Source organism: Protomyctophum bolini (genome assembly GCF_963924005.1).
Source record: "Protomyctophum bolini genome assembly, chromosome: 11".
NCBI lineage: Eukaryota > Metazoa > Chordata > Actinopteri > Myctophiformes > Myctophidae > Protomyctophum > Protomyctophum bolini.
This window is the reverse complement of record NC_137872.1, coordinates 17,276,897-17,295,972: the sequence shown is the minus strand read 5'-3', so window position 1 is coordinate 17,295,972 and position 19,076 is coordinate 17,276,897. Positions and strand designations below refer to the sequence as shown.

Below are 19,076 nucleotides of genomic sequence, written 5' to 3'. Positions count from 1 at the left end.
ATTCAATACCAGAAGCACTAACAGGAGCCCTCGTACAAGGTTTCTTCGACTATGCATGCACCTCCTGGTACCGCAGCACCTCTTAGGCCCTTAAAACAAGGCTCCTAGACTTCCCAAAACAAACTGGTCAGACTACTACTTGGCCTCACTCCCCGAACCCACCTCACCCCTGCCCACTTTGACAGGCTGGAATGGCTTAGGGTTGATTACAGTTGAGTACAGCATCTTGTAATGTAATGGGTCTGGTCCACAAGATTCGCTACACCACCAAGATACCCATGTACCTGTCTAAATACTTCCTTAATGTCAATGTTGAAGTCCACACCATGAGGGAGTTCAACAAACCATGTGCAACCCAGATTCGGCACAAACAGGGTCTAAATTCATTCCGCTTCTATGCCACCAACATGTGGAACGCCCTACCAACAGTCATTAAGACATGCAAATCCCTTGACTACTTCAACACTGCTCTGAAAGGGCACCTATACGGATGGGCCCCTGTCAAATCTGAATCCCCCACCCACCCCTTTTCTAGCCTGGCAGCCACACACACACCCACCCGCCCTATATTGCATAATGTTTATTTTTCCTTTTTACCTCCTCTATGATGATTTCCTGTTTTGACTATATAGTTGTGTATATTCGTACGTACGTCTCTTAATGTTTTGATGAATTGAAAATGGTGGACCCTATTGTAAACAAGTGTAATGCTTTATGGTGTCGTCCACTCACAGTTAACAGTTTTTTGTATCGAATTGTACTTGGAATGTACTGTAATTCTACAAACTGTTAATACATAAATCAATCAATCAAAACCAGAGTGCGAAAGCTGCTTTAAAAATAAAAGTCTGGCATATCCATAAGCATGTAGCTACAGGTACAAAACGGAATTGTTGTTATTATTATTATTATTATTATTATTAACTGTAATTACTAAATATTACAGTAGGGGACAGAAACACACGTAGCCTACAATGCGTCTGCTCCGAAAAAGTCTGGAAGAAGATTAGAAGAAGAGCCATGTCACGTGCAACAACAACAACAATGGCGGACTCCTCCACGTCGCCTAATACGTCTGGGGGTCTTTTCACCGTTTCTCTGCTAGTTGCAGTGTTGGCGACTGTATTTTATTTAAGCAACGTCAGTGCGACATCCTGGTCCCTCGTGTCGCTGACTGTCGCCGTGGTGGTGTATCGGTTGTTGAGAGAGACGCGGAGACGGGACGGCGACACTGACCGGCGGGTGTGTGTGCTGGTGCTGGGGGACGTGGGACGTAGTCCCCGCATGCAGTACCACTGCCTGTCCCTCGGAACACACGGGTACAACGTTACCTTTGTGGGGTTCGCAGGTAAGAGTGTTCAGTTAAAAAAAAGTTATTTCATTGTAGTCAAAAGTGCTGAGGGCTAAACAAGCTAGGTTGCTGAAGACATGTAATATTGTGTTAATGTGTTGTGCTTTGTATGTTGATAAATTGATAGCCTTGGATCAAGACTATCATAGACAAAATAAAAAGCAAAGGTCAAACTATCAAATGCATCTATGATAGTATCTTTTCATCCAAGACTAATAAATCAAATACACATCATTTTAGCCATAATATCTTACTGTACCACATTGTTTACATTTCTGACTAATAAGTATTCAATCAATCAATCAATCAATCATGAACATCAATACTGTACAGCAGCTGTAGGTGGTTTCCTTTTCCCTATTCCTTGCTTATTATTTACTACCTGGTTACTCTCTTTTTCTCCTATTGTTTGTATTGTTCTGTGTAACACAGCTGCTGTTTGCCATGGCAACTGATTTCACCCCACAGGATCAATAAAGTCTGTCTGTCTGACATTTCATTGATGCTGTCCCCTCTCCCCAGGTACCAAACCCCATCAGGACATACTTCAAGATGAGAAAATAAGCATATTCCATATTAAAGAAGTGAATGGCATTCGAGGTAACTTGAAATGTTTTGTAGTAGTATTACAAACTGAACTCTGCCATGGACATTTTCTGTTTACCATTCAGCGATTTAACTTGAAACCAAAGCTGCATTACTAACTAACTTGCATGTGGTTCTTTTAAGTGGGACCCAGGGTGGTTACATATGTGACAAAGGTGATTCTCCAGTCACTGCAGCTTTTCTATGTTCTGATGAAGATGGACTTACAATCACATATTCTAATGCAGGTATACGTTCTTCAGGATACAGGCCGAGTGGCATCCAAACATTGTGGGCACCTCGATCTAAAATTGGCAATTTATTTTCCCACAAATGTGTTAAAAATAATAAATATAATGTTTTTTGCTTTAGAAATGGTCTGAAATAATGTAAAGTATACATTATTTGAACATGCATCATTATCAGAATTTAATTTACCCTTCAACTTCTACTTTATGCCCAAAATGGCTTTGTTGCATTGTATAAATGTTAGGCCTCAAATATCATTACAAATATATGTAAATATAAAAAGGTGCCCAGAGGTCTCGGGTGCCCCTTGAACTGGTTATCAATCTTCATACATGTGTATACAGTTGAGGCATTATTTCCAAACATGTTTGGCATAATGTAATTTATTATTCACATAGTCGTTCTCTCCCAGCCTCCAAACTCTAACATTATGGAGGGCAAACAAACTGATACTGCAGATTAAATCTGTCTGTCTACCTGTATATAACAATCCATCACGGATGATGTCTTCTGTGTGTTGCAGAACCCCCCAGGCTTGCCTAGCATTGCAGTGGTGTGTCTGGTCTGCGCTGTGCGTGGAAGCAGGTTCATCATTGATTGGCACAACTATGGCTACACCATCATGGCGCTCTCCCACGGACAGAAACACCCTATTGTCAGACTGGCTAAGTGGTCAGTATATTGTTATGAATGTTACTATGCAGCCTAAAAACCTAAAATACCTTCAGCTAAGACGCATGAACTATCATGCTTAACTATCATAAGCATCTCAGAAGATCTGGTGTGTAGAATTTACAGAGATGGAGAATGGTGCATTAAACCTAGAAGAAAGATCCAGTCAGTGTCAGTTCTGTAGGCGATAGGGGTCAGAGGAGAATGAGAAAATTATGCATATATAGGACTAACATGATGTTTTCTTATTTTGTCTTTTACATGGACTTGTCCTATACTGTATCTGACATACTATATATCATTTTTGTCTCCACCAGGCCGAAGGCATGGGGAGAGAGTATGTTTTGTACTCCGTCCGTGTGTGTGTGTCCGTCCGTCCGTCTGTTACCAGCTAATCTCCGGCACCGTTAACCATGCCAAATTATGCACACATGCCAACGATGAACCTCTGCCCCATATTTTCCAGAACGGCCTGTTATAGCGCCACCAGGAGGCTGACTTTTGAAAAACATTTTTTTTATATTACTCCTCCAGATTCTGTCCAAAAATCCCGCAAATCGTTACACACTATCGCTATAGTCATGTGTTCAAGCCGGATCTGTCCGATGTTTCATATTCCATCCTAATTGGCTATCATTGGCTTTCAAAGTTGGCAGGATTGGCCCGTTTTGAACAAAAAGCCTCAAATCATGAACGCAGCGTGCAATTTATTTGAAATCTTTCACAGACTTTCCTACTAGGCTGAGGAATATATCCCACCCTTTTCACATTGGCCTGTATTGTATTGTATTTGTATTTATTTATTCAGCACAGTATAAAAACAACACAGTGAACATATAAATATAAGAAGGGTAAAGTGCTGAGGAGGCTGAGGAATATATCCCACCCTTATCACATTGTTGCCTGTTATAGCGCCACAAACAGGTGGAAACAAATTTTTTGAACAAAATTCCTCAAATCATCCAATTGCCATCCAAGGTGTGAGAAGAAATGGCACCCTTTACACATTGGCCTATTATAGCACCACCAGGAGGCCACAACCTGACCTGCCCTGGTGGAGACCTGTGCCCCGAGGGGCACTTTATCTAGTTACAGAATGTGTTATTGGGTTGGAGTGATGAATGATGTTTATCAGTTTACCATGTTTACATTTTGTTGCCTCTATCTTTACCAGGTATGAACACTTCTTTGGCCCTTTGGCCACCCACCACCTGTGTGTTACCAATGCCATGAAGGATGACTTGCTGAAGAACTGGGGCATCAAGTATGATTTTCTTTCTTTTTTTTGCACCCATACATGTAGCCAATTCCAAATACATATCCAGATTATAAGCCAGGTATTTTTCAAGTCATGTTGTTTGCATAACTCTGCATTTTGTGACCCATTGAATGTTTTTCATACTTATCTTCTTGAGGTAGTATTTAATTAGCTTAGCACAACACATGAGACACAGATTGACGGCATGGAACTCGACTACCTCTTTGCGTATGCATGACTCTCTCATAGGCTAATAACTAATAGGCTAATAACATGTAGACAGTAGACACGAAAAATAGCTCCTGTACGGACAGAACACTCGCATGACAGTGCCCAGATAGGAGCCGCAAATTCTACCAAACCATCCATTGTAACCGTGAAGTTCTAGAATCTAATCTTTATGCTTTGTTGTTTGGACAGCTGCCAATTTAAGTAATCCCTAGGTTTATAGACTTAAATCAAGCTAAAGTTTTGGGGTGAAAACTGCAAGGGACTGACACGCAGGTTAAAATGTCAACCGTTGACAGTTCACAGAAGGGTTGTGTAATGGCGTGCCTGGTAGCACATGCCATGTTTTCAGTCAACTCTCTCCCCACACTGTCAGGGAATTCTACAGTGTGGTTCAGGGGCGCAATAAGCTAGGGGACGGAGGGGACGAATCCCCTGCCAGCGTCACATTGGTCCCCCCCAAATGAGTTTGGGGGTCCCCCTCTGGCTTGGGGGTCCCCCCCTTTATCCCCCCTGGCTCCAAAGTTATCTTAGGAGTAATACTTGTGAAATCCTGCGTTCATAAACGCGATATATTTTGAAGGGTATATTTGATCCACCCCTGTCTAAATCCCAAAATGGTTTGGCCCATCTACCTTCGGGAAGTTGTTACACCGCCATCAGTGACCCAATGTGCTTTGCACTCTGTGGTGATTGCGTAATGATTCTAATAATACAGGAACAGTATTCAATAGGTCAGCACTTTTGGTGTCACGCACAACTTTTGGTAACGTGTATTGACTAGATCGATAGGAGATGAATGAATATACTTTATCCTCTACTCTAGTACAGTGGTTCCCAAACCTTTTCGTGTCAAGGACCCCCAAATGGACACGTATTAGCCCGCGGACCCCCCTCCCCCCATTTGAAGAGAAGAGAAGGAGAAGATTTATATAGCTCTAGCAGTAGCAATGATTCTCAACCCGTTGAATTTCAAGGACCCCGCTGCGTCCACATGACATGCCACAATTAAGGCGACAAGGGTCCATTTGGTTCCAAACTATCATGTAGCTGTACCCCCTGGAACTCACGGCTCAAGGACCTCTGGGGGTCCCCGGACGGCCGGACCCCACTTTGGGATTTATATTATTATATTAGCCACTAATGAAAGCACAACTGTCAACACCAGGTAAGGTGCAACTACATATTTAAAACATGCGAACCCTCTCCTCTCCTGAAAACTGCCCAGGTGTTGTACATTTTATATAGAATAGGCTAACTTACATGAGGTCAGTGAGTTTTGACCTGTTTTAGGCTGATAATGTGGTTAAACTTTTACGTTTTGAGACACATGGGAGGAGGAGGAATCACAGCCAGGTAATTCATAATAATAATAAGTTCTGTTTGGGTACTGCCAAAGCAGTTTTGTATGTGCATTGAGTCACTGGAACAACCTCTCTGTAATCCGACCCTAACCATAACCCCACGTTTTGGTGGTTAGACCCCCCCATCCCCCCCTCCCCTAGGGTGGTGGGGGGGACGGGGGGGACGGATTTTTCTATATCCCCCCCTAGCGTTCGGTCAGTGTTGCGCCTCTGGTGTGGTTTATCATTCATCATACTTCCCAAAAAGGACATTGAATACTTTTGGACTAATGGTTTAAATGCTTTGACGTCTGAAGGGCAACAACCTTGTATGACAAACCACCTGCCATATTCAAAGAGACTCCAGTCAGTCTCCAGCATGAGCTCTTCATGAGACTGTCCAACACCTATCCTCAGTTCCAGTCTGACGGGTGAGTAAGCTGTGAAATAATCCACACATCTACCCACTGGGGGTTTAAATCAATAATATCGTCAATAATCTCCATCCATATTATAACTTTTTGTGTTTTTTCGTAAATGTATACCCTACTACTTGATCATATAACAGCGTCACAAAAAATCATCAAAGTAAAGCTCTAAACGCAGCATGAAGCCACGTTTTGGGCATAATTTTCCACCGCCAGAGACGATATATTGGTTTGTCCATCCTTACCTTAACCTTAATTACTTTACTTTATTTATTTCTAAGGGAAAATGTGTACACTATTAAATGTAACATTTTGCCAGTTGATGTAGTGTACAAGATTTATCTTCAGCTCATTTCCATTTGCAGTCTCTTGGTATAAACCACAAAATCCACAATAACAATACAAATATACAACATTTCATGACACAGACATTACATTTAGACAGTAGACCCAGTTATCCTCACCACGATCCTTACCGATTATGGTTGGGAAGCATGTCAGACACACTGTGCCGCCCATCCATCGCACGAGACTCAGAGTTCTTTTTTACTGCTGTTTATTGACACCACTGTGCTGTAAAACACCGTAGAACTGACATACAAAAACAAGACAACAAAACATTAACTTGGGACATAGTTACATTCACAAGAATACATAAACCTTCACAATAAGAGTCACAAACAAATACAGTACTGACCACTTTGCCTGGGGGGTCGACTTGGATCCTTCAGTCTTTTCTCTTCTTTTCTCGATTTTACTTTACTTCATTTCTTGTACTTAACTTAACTTTCTTCTGCTTTACATTTTACAGTTTACTTTACTTCTTAGTTTACTTTGCTTTCTTCCTTCCAACTGCTTTCTTCCTTCTGCACAGAGCTCTCTCTCTCAATGATCTGCACAGTGCACTCTCCTTCCATGTAATGAGACTTCTGCCCTCTCTCACTCACAAACGGGTGTAACCAACAAGCTTAATTACCCAAACACAGATGCAACCATGACACATAATGGGAAACCCACAACATATTGAACACACTTAGAGCGCCCCCAAGAGGACAAATACTGAAACATGAAAACCTTGACATGGCTGCAGTAACACACACACACACACACACACACACACACAGTAAATGGCAGATCTACAAGCTCACAACGTGTGGCACAGCAACGAGTTACTCTCAACCCATTCCATATGCATTTTCTAGTGTCCAGTGCACAGAAGGGGAGGTGGAGAGGACGGCCTTCACAGCTCGTGACCTTGCAGGTGACACCGTGACCCTGACATCGGATCGCCCTGCACTGCTGCTCAGCAGCACCAGTTGGACAGGTGACTAAACATGAAACCTACCATCCCTCTTCTTCATAATAAGCAAATATTCTGCGATGATCTACAAATGGAAGCGTGAAGAATGTACAAATGAAGGGTCCATTTTGTTCCATTTGTATACTCGAGAGTTCTCGTGGATAAAATGAACACTACTAAAATGAAAATTCTCTTTCTCCCTGCAGAAGATGAAGACTTCTCTGTTCTTCTGAAGGCTCTTGAAGGTAGGTCTTTTTACAAAGCACTATTTTCATCTGTTGTTCCACAGAAACATTTTCTTTGGTCATTTTTAAAATAATAAACATATATCACTTTTGACTGTGGACTTGTTCCTTTTCAACAGAGTATGAAGGCTTTATTAGAAAAGGAACTGCCCTGCCATCTTTGGTCTGTGTTATCACAGGTAACTTGCTCAAATTCATAAATGGTTGTTGAATAGGTGAATACTATTCTTATTGGGCATATTGTAGTACTGTAGTACATTTTCATGTCGGACTCCCAAATGTATATGTATTTGGCTGCGGAACACCTGTTCCTTACTTTGTTGGGGACACCGTGGAAGCGCCTCACGGACCTCTGGGGGTCCACGGTCCTCACTTTGAGAACCTGTGTTTTAGACTCGGCACTGTCAATGATAATCTTGTGTGTGTGTGTGTGTGTGTGTGTGTGTGTGTGTGTGCGCAGGGAAGGGCCCACAGAAGGAGTATTACAGGACACTTATAGACACTCTAGACTTTGAACACGTGAAGATCTGTACTCCCTGGCTGGAGGCAGAGGACTACCCTGTCTTATTAGGTATGTATGTTTACTACAGCAGGATTGCATTCCTGTTCTTTTTACCAAATTGAGTGCCATATATCTGCTTTCCCTTCCAGGTGCAGCTGACCTGGGCGTCTGTCTCCACAAGTCATCCAGTGGTCTGGATTTGCCCATGAAGGTGGTGGACATGTTTGGCTGCTGCCTGCCCGTCTGTGCCATCCACTTCAACTGGTAAACACGGATTGTCCACGTGATAATTATAACGATAACTATAAATAATATGACGTTTTAAAAATGAGTTCACACCACATCTATAAGGAAAATGACAGTGATGAATGATCATTTTTGGAATTCCTTTTGACCTTTCATTGTGATGATTTCATTAATTTACAGAACATTATCGCTCATCAGTGTGGATGCACAATGATCACTATAGTTAGTCTTTATAGTTGTTATTGGTGTGTTTGGTCCTTCTAAGTTCAGCGATGAGCGATGTGTTTCTGACATTTCATCGACAAAGCATGACTCTCTAGGCCTCACACCCTCAAATCCACTTTTTAGCTACCAACATTTGAGAGATCCAACGTATTTTCTCTTCTAAATGTACCCTGGAGGAAATCCTGGTTGGGATGCTATCTTAAGAAATGGGTTATAGGCCTGGGCCGGTAATCCAGACTGACGGGCGTGTCGTGGGTTCGAGTCCCGAGGCCCTTTGCCGCATGTCTTCCCCACCGTCTCTCTCCCCCTTTCCTGTCAAATTACTCTACCCTATCAATAAAGGCATAAAAAGCCACAAAAAAATAAATGGGTTATGTTAAGTTTAAATTAAATATTTTTCTCTACAGTTTACATGAGCTGGTGACGCACGAGGAAAATGGCCTGATCTTCAAAGACTCTCAGGAACTGTCTCAGCAGCTGAAGGTGACTTATTAATATGAAATGAATTACATTGCAATGCTGTATTTATTTCAGCACTACCAATTTCACTTGTTGATCCCGTATGAGTTCTCTCTCATTGTATGAAATTGGTATCCCAAACACTCGGTAGCAATGATTGCATATAGAGATATTAACACTCTGTAGCAATGATTGCATATAGAGATATTAACACTCTGTAGCAATGATTGCATATAGAGCTATTAACACTAGCTATCCAAGTGTACAGACGGAAACAAATTAGTTCCATTTGTACATTCTCAGAGTTAAATGAACACAGAGGATTTTACCAACACTGTTTGTGGAGATACAGTATAGTGCATGGATCATAATATTCCAAATTACATTTTAACTGTCCGCTTTGATAAATTGGTAAAGAAATAGTGGCTGACAGATAATTCATTATTTGTGTGTGTGTGTGTGTGTGTGTGTGTGTGTGTGTGTGTGTGTGTGGGCCTTCCTTCACAGTCTCTCTTGTCTGAGTTCTCCAGTACAGAGGGCAGGCTGGGTGTATTCCGGAGGAACCTCCGCACCAGTACAGGGCAACGCTGGGACGACAACTGGGACAAGAATGTCCTGCCTCTGATCTCCACCCATCAGTGTTTTAACTTTTAGTTTTTTTTGTAAATTAACGCCCTACTTGATCATACTGTGTCGTAGCAGATCCAGCAACATGTTTTGAACTTGCTATTTTGTCATTTGAATCCTGAACAGTTTTGGACGTATGAGGTTTCCACCGACAGAGATGATATACATGTGTAGATACCTCATTGGCCGCCGCTGTTCATTGGAGTGATGCATCAATGTGGCCTTCATACGTGGCAGGGGAAGACACATTCTATTCTATTGAAGCAGGTCTCGCCACGATTAAAATCATCACAACTCGCTGAATTCCCTATCGATTTTCAAGCGGTTAATTTTGTTACAAATGTCACATGTAGTTACGGTATGTTAGGATACTTGGTTAAATAAATGTGTGTTTCCATACCTTAGCTCAGGGATACTCAAATAGATTTACCTGTGGGCCACATTACAAAAATGGCAAGGGGCCAGGGGCCAGTAGATAAAATTACGACATTAATGATACTTGATAACTTCTCTCTTTCAATTGCTTTATTTTCGCAAAATAAAATACAATAAACACAATTTGCCTGAAAATAGATTACCCAGCTATGACCTTTTTCATGAAAAAAAATGAGTAGTGATATGGCTGACTATGTAAAATAAAACAATCTACCTGAAAATAGATAGCTATAAGTGAAGAGCAATTTCCGCAATTACCATTTCCGCAATTTCCGCAACTTCCATTTCCGCAATTTCCTCAATTTCCATTTCCGCAATTTCCATTTCCACCATTTCCGCAATTACAATTTCCGCAATTTCCTTTTCCAACTATTAATGGCAGCTGGGTTTCATCATTCAAATAAAATAGAATTCTGTCCGTTTAGCTATAAAATTATGTCAGGGAATAGGGATACACAGTATATGTCTTTCATTTGCATTGCATCTCCCCCCCCCCCCCCCCAAGCTTTTATTTTCGTTCGAGTAATAGTACAACTCTAATAGTATTACTTATAATAATGTAATTAAAGATAACTTCATTCAGATTTTTTTATTTTTATTTCATTTTCCAGATTTTTTTTTCTTCTTTTTTTTAGATTTTCATTGGTGGGCCAGTCATAATGGTCCCGCGGGCCTGATGTGGCCCGCGGGCCTGAGGTTGAGTATCACTGCCTTAGCTTATGTAGATAGTGTCAGTAATGGTTATAAAACAAATTTGTTTAGGTTCAGGTACTTACTGTAGAATAATTCATATTTCTTGCAGTGGACTTATATGGCGGTGATATTGATATACAATCCAGTGGCCAATGTGGTGTCTACGTACGGTATATTACACTTTAATTACAGTATGTGGATGACCATGCAAACAAAGGATTGATGTTACAAGGCTAACATGGAAAACAAAAAGAGATCAAGATAATATGATTTACTCTAACTTATCAGGGTGGCAAATTTCAGGGGAGTAGCATGTTGGTGTGAATGTACTGTATAGTGATGGGTAAAGTGATATAGGGTTTAATTTAGCATGTGTTTTGAGGTTTCTCAAAGTTTACTATTGAGATATCTGAAATGAGATAAAAAGGGAGACCTATTTACATTCCAACAAAATGCCCAAAACTTCCTTTAGAAGTTTCATGACTCTTTGGTCTGCCTTCGCTTGGCCTTTTCAACAGGACATGAGCCAAAAGTTGTTACTCTAGTTGGAGTACTCGAAATATGAAATAAATTAGGTTCCTGGTGTCACAGGAACTTCCCCGCCCCACCAATAGCAATTGGGGCAATGAAATATGTTTGACCAAATACCTCAATATCGTGACGATAATGTTATTGTGACAAGTAACTTATTTGAGACTTTGACTTCTGTGATTAAAACCAGGAAAAGACAACACCCAGCCCTAAAAACAATCCAAAGATATTTCCCACTCAAAAGCACTTAAATGACTTTTCTACTGTGTACACTTTTTGTAAATAAAATGTTTTATTCTCTCTCGATATCAAAGGAGGTGTATTGTTTGTCATATATACAGTTTGATCATCTCTATAGCAGACACTCTGTTGTAAGGAAAGACGTGGCTGACCGGACCCGTCAAGACATCGTAGCGTATTCCCATGTTTTCTGTACAATGGAAATAAAAATATATCAGTGCATTTGCACACACACAAGAGTTAAATAAACATTTCACAGCATTCCCATACCAAGCTGATGCTTGAAGCAGTTGTATGTGTCGGGGTTTCGTATGGTGGAGGTGACGAGGACATCGGGGGGGCTCTCAGGAGACGAGCATTGCAGAATCTTGGACAGCAGCTTCACCAGCCAGCCTATGATGTCAGGGTCATACACTACGTCTGAAACCAGGGAAGAGACCACCCTTGTTTAAAATGAAGGGCTTTGTTTTCATTTATTTACTTAAACATTTCACCTGCCAGTGTATCTTGTTCTGCAACTGTCCATTCCTGACGTATGGCTGATAATGTGAATTTTATTTTTTATTTTATTCTTTATTTACCCAGGGAAGTAGCTGAGCACAGGTGCTCATTTTCAGCAACGCCCTGCACATAGAAACACACAGACAGACACACACGCACACACATACATTAAAACCTGGGAGCTGACCAGTACAACCACAGTCTTATACTGTTGGCCACTTAGCAGCTCCAGGGGGAGCATTTGGGGGTTCAGTGCCTTGCTCAAGGGCACTTCAGCGGTGTTGGGTGAGTGATGACAATCACTTCCCCACCCAGATTTTTTCCTGCCCGTCTGGGGAATCGAACCGGCAACCTTTTGGCAACAAGGGCGCTCCTCTAACCCTTAGGCCCCCGCTGCCCTTAAAATGTGATTTTGACCTTAGATGGTGACCTTGACCCCTGGGCGTGGTTGTACAAGGTCTGGGTATGTGCATTTTATTATGGTTTAAAAATACTTAAATTGTGCTGCACACGTATGGAATATTCTTAAGGTTATTCTTTTGCCCTTGCTTTTTTAGGAACCTCAAGAACTGGTATGACGGCATGACTCAGAGTTACAGTGCCAATTGATTCCAAACAATCATTAATTTAAGTGGAGATCCCCTAGAACCCCCACCCATAGGGGTCCCCACTATGTACACCACATGTATGTACGTGCTACAGTGCGAACAGACTGCTGAACCGCAGAACTAGGCCAAAATGAAACGTCACCTGTAGCGATGACTGTGTTCGCGCCTATCTCTCTGAGCTGCTCCTCCGTTGCCGTTGCCCAGTCCAGGTCTTCCACACAGACACTGGGAGACGTCTGGCTGGCCAGGCCGTTGAGCTGGACGTTGTCCCTCAGCCTCTGCAGCACGCTGGGGTGACAGTCACTGAACACGTACCTGGAGGGACCGCACGTGCGACACACAGTGATCCCCGTCAAGCCCACGCCACTGCCAAGTTCCAGCACCGTCCTGGAGCGAAGGAACACACACACACACACACACACACACACTAGCAGATCTACAAACCAAGGTCACATTGAAATAAGTGGTTACATTTTGTACGTTTGAGTCATGGGGACATTTCTCTTTTTGGGTGTGGAGGTGAAGACATTTGGAGGCCTCTGCAACTAGTAGAGGGCCACGAAAGGATAATTAATTACCTGCCGTTGAAGAGCTGCTGGTTGTCCAGGGCCCACTCTGCCAGGTAGAGAGCAGCGTCCCACGTTACCAGACCTGTGGTACCCTCTGAGATGACAGCCACGCTCTCTAGAAGACTGATGGCATCTCCACATGGCTGGGTAGGACACATCCAGGCATTACCATGTATTTAGGATAGTGCTTCTCAAAGAATTTAATGTCATGGTGGACCTCCAGTTTTGCATGCATTATTCCATACATACTGCAACTCTTACTTTGAGTACACAAATGGAAGCAAATGGACCCCAATTTGAGACCCACTGATTTAGATAATTTTGTTCACTGGCACAGATGTACTGTATGCAGGAAGTAAATGTACTGTATGTGTCTCACACTAGCGCTTTGTTTCCTAAACAAAATATGTACATTTTTGGTATTACTGTATCATTAACCCCATGTTCCTGCTGTTCTACATCCAGCCAATCAGTTGAAGAAATCGCGGATTGAGGCTTTATTCTTTGCTTTCATTGACCTAGACTATTAGGGTTTAAATGGCAGATGCTTCTGCACAGTGCACACGTATTCTATTGCTAGTTTGACCAATTCCAATATATAATGGATATAACTTTAACATCTATTATTACTGTAGGGCTTGACTTTTGGTTAGTTAGGCTCATGCCTGCCATTTATACTTGGTTGTGTTGCATATCGGAAATACCAAATCTACAAGACCACAGCAGGTTGCAGTGTTTTGAATGAGACCTTCACTGTTTCTTTTTTTTTAAAGATATTGTTTTTGCGGCTTACGCCTTTTATTGGTTTTTTGAAGGGACAGACAGTAGGCTGACAGGAAACGGGACAGAGATGGGGAAGACATGCAGTAAAGACCGTGTCAGGCTCGGGAGTCGAACCCGCGGCACACTGCGAGTGGATTACCATTCGGGTGCCCAGACGGTTACGCCACCGCCTGGGCGAGACCTTCACTGTTATTTCATTATGTTTTCTGTAATGTAATGTAGCATCAAGGAGTATATATATATACCCTATGTGCATGCATGAAATCCAGCATGAAATATACAGTAAATAAAATGTAGGTCTACCCATTCAGTAGGAGGACAAAATCAGTCATCAGAATGGATGGAGTTTGAAGTTGAATGGGCTTATACAGGAGGGGGTTGTGTGTGATCAAATGAATAGCAAATATATTGAATCAAGCAACTCAAAAAGCCAGAGTTGACAAAAAATGACCCCAGGCAGAACACAGAAGTGTTTTAAAATAAAGTTCCCTGTTAACACTTTACCAGCAAACCCCCACAAAAATAATAGTTTTACAGTGTGGTAAGGTTGTAAGTGTAGCATATTTGATACCAATAAATAACTCTTGTAGCACTCTGTTCCCTCCTCTGTCCCCAGAACGTCTCCTAAAGCATCATACAGCTCATCCAACGGCTCTGACTCTGCAGCCTCATGCTGTGGACAAAAGATGAGTGAATGTTACTGAAATACAACAGACTAACCGTTATTTCATAATAAAATAATATGAACACATAAAGATTTATTTGATTAGAAGGATATTAACCAGAAGAGGGAAATCGATAGCTCTTTAAAGATAGAATCCTTAACTTGTATGTCCTTCCTGGGAATTCAAACCAGGGCTCCCAATGCAGCATGAAAGACCAAATGTCTATCACTCAAGTTTTAAGGTCAAACACACCAATGCAACTCCTTGAGTTGCAAGGAGTTGCATTGGTGTGCTTATCAGCCTTAACCTATAAACGGTTTTGTTGCAAGGAGTTGCAACTGGTGTGGTTAAGGGGCAATCCCAAAAAGGTAAGATTATTGTGCTTCAGGCAGGCCTACTTGTCAACCGGGTGGGTGTCCTACTCGACACCAGGGTCTAAATGTCTCAGTGGAAGAGTAAAAGAGAGAGACTACCTCTAACTAAAGGATGACATATATTCAGGATTCCAGCAGGTCACGGGATTCCTCCTTTTTTGTATTTGGGGTGTCGGTATCCTGGATGCCGACATCCCAAATACAAGAAAAAAGGTATTCAGGTTTCCGAAAGTAACTGTGATTCTGTGTGCCAATGCGGTGCAACCTGTGCATTGTCATTACCTGATTTATCGGGCCTACTGATGTACATATTAGTTCCAACTACTTGTCTGTAACAATGAGAGTGCACAAACAGAACCAAGTGGACATTTGTAAACTCTCAGAGTTCAATTAATCCTTGGGATCAGTCAGTGTGTAGATGGTGAGGGAGACATGACGTTGGTGCCAACCTTTTTGATGAGCTCGGTGAGAAACAGCCTCCTGTACTTGACTGCCGGAGGGTGCTTTTTACACAGAGGGTGCAGACATGTCTGTCAAGATGGTGGGACAGTGGGTTAGAAAAGTGGTTCTCAAACACGTTCATGTCAATGATCCCCAAATCCAAAAGTGCTGCAGACCTAGTCTGGAATCTAGACTGATTGCTACGTTCTGCTTTTCTTTTTTTTTAACTCTCATTTCGCTTCGAAGTCTAGAAAGTAGCGAATCAGTCTGGATTCTCGGCTACTGTTCCCCCTAAGAGAATATTTTTGTTGTTTTTAGATTTGATTTAGTCAAGTCTTTTTGAGTGCGGGGAGTCACAATTCTTCCAAGATTTTTCCAAATTATTCAAAATCAGTCAAAGGATTTACATGGTTAATTAGTCTGGTTGCCCAGACTATAGTTATTGTCACACTTTATTATTATTCCGCTGTGATTGGCCGAGCTTTGCATAACGTTTGTAGTAGCTAACTGGCTGTTGGTTACGTAACCAATCTATGTTTTACAATAGTTTATAAAGGGGTAACGTGACATTGTAATTGGTTGACAATATTAGTGGGAGGGCCTATGTAAGCAACTGCGAAACATTTTTCAAAATTGCGACCTTTCTAGTTCTTCCTCGTTTTGCTGTGGACCCTCGAATCCCCACTTTCAGAACCACTGTCTATAGTCTATAGACAGTGGTACAGTATAGACTCTATACTGTAGGTAGAGAGAGTGAAAAACCTATGATCCAATTAGTCATTTACATTTTTATATACAGTATTGTCTCATGAGTCATTGGGCTAACTTCTAGCCAGTGAAATATAAGTGGGAAAAAATTACGGTTCCTCATTTTACTGGAACCCCCTCATTACCCATATGGGTCCCTGACCTCATTTTGGCCCCTTTTCCACCGGTTGGGAACTGGTTCAGTTCTTTTTGGTTCCAAGTCCATGAGCCAGACCTCCAAAATTGAAACGTTAATTATGAAATGAGTGGGCAAATTTAACCCATACCTATATTAAATTGTTTGTAGGATCAATATAAGTAAATTAATTGCAACAGTGTTTCAGATTACTATGAAAACCTGAAAAACCTGTCGCTCCGTCGTCAATCATGCCTGCCCTCCATATATGGTTGTCAGTCCATCACGCCTTGTGACACGTCACGCCACCATATATGGCCGTCAGTCCATCTAGCCTCGTTACACGCTCCATATATGGCCGTCTCCTTATATGAAGGTCACGACACTGACCTCATCAAACCCTGGATATCCATACATGGAGAAGACTGGATCATCACCTAGCTCTGCATACTGTATATGGAGCCAGCCAGCAACTCTACATCTGACCTCAAACCTCAAACCCTTAGATTTCCATATAGGAATGTTCTGACATTCCATATGTTGATCCCTCCCCCCACCCGTCCTTCCTCTTCGATGTCTTCTTTTTGACTGGTGCACCGATACCTGTTCATTCAAACCCCTCCAAAGTTATTAGTCAGCCACACCCAGCAGCCGGCGAAAACTAGATAAACTGGGAAAGTTTCATGGTGATAACAATTTAATATAGGTATGGTTTTGATTAACGTTCCAATTTTGGAGCTCTGGCTCATGGACTAAGAACCAAAAAGAACTGAACAGGGTTCACAACCGGTGGAAAGGGGGCCTTTGAGAACCACTGGGTACCCACAGGGAACACATTAAAAACACACAAGACACAACATAAACTGAGCCTGCGGTTTGGGGTTGATTGATTGATTGAAGTCAAGTATTTATTAACAGATTGGAGAGTTACAGTACATTTCAAGCACAACTCAATACAAAAAAAACCTGTGGACGACGCCATAAAGCATTACACTTTACAATAGGGTTGACCAATCAATTCATCATAACATTTAGAGACGTACAAATATGCACTACTAACAGGAAATCATCAAAGGAGGTAAAAAAGGGGGGGGGGGATACAGTGAGGGGTAAAGAGGTGGGGGAAACGGGGTGGGTTACCTGTTTCAGGATGTCTGAAATCAATTCGGACGATTTGTCACTTTCAATCTCTCCGTCAAGGAACTGTAAACATGGATATGATGAATGATCAGATCAGTCATCAGTGAGTGGTGCAGTGAAGATGTGATCAGTGATGTGATGACTGATGACGGGTAGCCAACTTACAGTCCATGGAAATGTGGGTAAACGGCTCATTGCAAAGAAAGCCACCTGGAAGCCGTGCAGAATGTCGGTCCTGTTCCTCATACTACACGGTTTGGATTGATCGTCTGAGTGAAGGCTGCTCATTTTCACACCGATTTCTTCTTCAGGAGAACTGAACATGTGCTTTCTTTGGTCACATTGTGTACGTCCTCGCTACCCATAAATCCTTTCGTCGTCTACTAGGCCTTGTGGTTATTGTAGTTTTTTCTCCTCCGTGGACCGTGGCGTGTGTGAAGGCTGGATTCCGGGAAGCGCAGCGCCTGCCAATGTCGACTCCTGTAGGGCGCGTTACTAAAATGTAAGCTGCTGCTGTACAGTACACACAGTATAAAAGTATATCATGCAAGTAAAATCCCCATACAGCCTCTGTACCACGTGACCCACCACCTGTCGGGACTACAACTCTAGCCCTCCCAGCTACGGGCAATGCTGGTATAGCCAGAGTCTAATTTACGCAGGAGGATAGGAGAGTGTGTGATGTTTGGCAAAATGCTTAGGAGTAATTTAAACATGTTTGTTTGTTTGTGTGTGTGTGTGTGTGTGTGTGTGTGTGTGTGTGTGTGTGTGTGAGTGAGTGAGTGAGTGAGTGAGTGAGAGACGCAACTTGGCCTGTTGTAGCGCCACCATGAGGCTGATTTGAAAACTGTCAAGTGGCATTTCTTCCTCAGCCTACAGTGGGAATACACTGCCATGTCTTCCTTATGTTTTCTCAGAATGCATTTCTTTCATGTGGATTCCAAGGGATTCGATTTCCCAAAAGTTGCGTAACTGATCTGACAGTGCCTGTTATACCTATAGTCTATAGGCCTATTCATAACCTGTCCTGTTCACAACTGCTATTGCATACTCTAGACTTTAGATGTTTGAATGTTTATGGAGCACAATGTCTTGGCCACTTGGCTTTTTAATGCACAGCCAGCACAACAGCTCACAGTGTGAAGAATAATGCTCTACCGTCTACCTCTACATGCGTGGCCCATTGTAGATTTAAAAGCAGGTGGGTTGGCTAAAAGGGCCTTTCTGTGTTTTTAAAAACATTAAAAAGTATAGAGCAGAGCCTCTTCTATTGTTTTTTTTGTTTTGTTATCAAATGTTTTTTATTTAAGCTCTTCTGTTTTTAAATGTGAAGCACCATGAGTTGTAAGAACAGTATTTTGCTCCCCTGTAGTGTATATTGTGGAAGTGACAATACAAATCACACTTGCATTAAGTTGTGTGTGTAGTGCTGTCGCCTCACAGCTAGAAGGTCCTGGGTTCGATTCCCGCTCGGGGCACTGTGGGTGCTGGCGGC

General features: G+C 42.1%; 2 protein-coding genes across 6 annotated transcripts; one reads left to right on the top strand and one right to left on the bottom strand.

Annotated features, from left to right (window-relative positions):
* Positions 1-1,168: 1,168 nt before the first annotated feature.
* alg1 (ALG1 chitobiosyldiphosphodolichol beta-mannosyltransferase) lies at positions 1,169-9,759 on the top strand. Of its 2 annotated transcripts, none has more exons than XR_013964968.1 (13): positions 1,169-1,348; positions 1,874-1,951; positions 2,081-2,184; positions 2,709-2,857; positions 4,032-4,121; positions 6,004-6,117; positions 7,317-7,438; positions 7,621-7,659; positions 7,779-7,838; positions 8,120-8,230; positions 8,311-8,425; positions 8,756-8,859; positions 9,040-9,073. XR_013964968.1 is itself a non-coding variant. In XM_080777099.1 (13 exons), the coding sequence occupies exons 1-13, from the start codon at positions 1,285-1,287 to the stop codon at positions 9,743-9,745; spliced, it is 1,269 nt and encodes a 422-aa protein (XP_080633225.1). In that variant the 5' UTR covers positions 1,169-1,284; the 3' UTR covers positions 9,746-9,759. The 2 variants fall into 2 exon arrangements, 1 of the variants encoding a protein (XP_080633225.1); XM_080777099.1 differs by lacking the exon at positions 8,756-8,859 and adding an exon at positions 9,599-9,759 and having other exon boundaries at positions 9,040-9,115.
* A 222-nt stretch (positions 9,760-9,981) lies between these two features.
* Positions 9,982-17,902, bottom strand: eef2kmt (eukaryotic elongation factor 2 lysine methyltransferase). 4 transcript variants are annotated; one of them, XR_013964969.1, is made up of 9 exons: positions 17,747-17,902; positions 17,582-17,644; positions 15,567-15,647; positions 14,650-14,751; positions 13,305-13,438; positions 12,869-13,113; positions 11,888-12,037; positions 10,865-11,807; positions 9,982-10,118 (listed from the first exon to the last, which is right to left on the bottom strand). XR_013964969.1 is itself a non-coding variant. In XM_080777101.1 (8 exons), the coding sequence occupies exons 1-8, from the start codon at positions 17,867-17,869 to the stop codon at positions 11,707-11,709; spliced, it is 999 nt and encodes a 332-aa protein (XP_080633227.1). In that variant the 5' UTR covers positions 17,870-17,902; the 3' UTR covers positions 10,688-11,706. The 4 variants fall into 4 exon arrangements, 3 of the variants coding, with proteins under 3 accessions (XP_080633227.1, XP_080633229.1, XP_080633228.1); XM_080777101.1 differs by lacking the exon at positions 9,982-10,118 and having other exon boundaries at positions 10,688-11,807; XM_080777103.1 differs by lacking the exons at positions 9,982-10,118; positions 10,865-11,807 and adding an exon at positions 12,199-12,241.
* Positions 17,903-19,076: the final 1,174 nt, after the last annotated feature.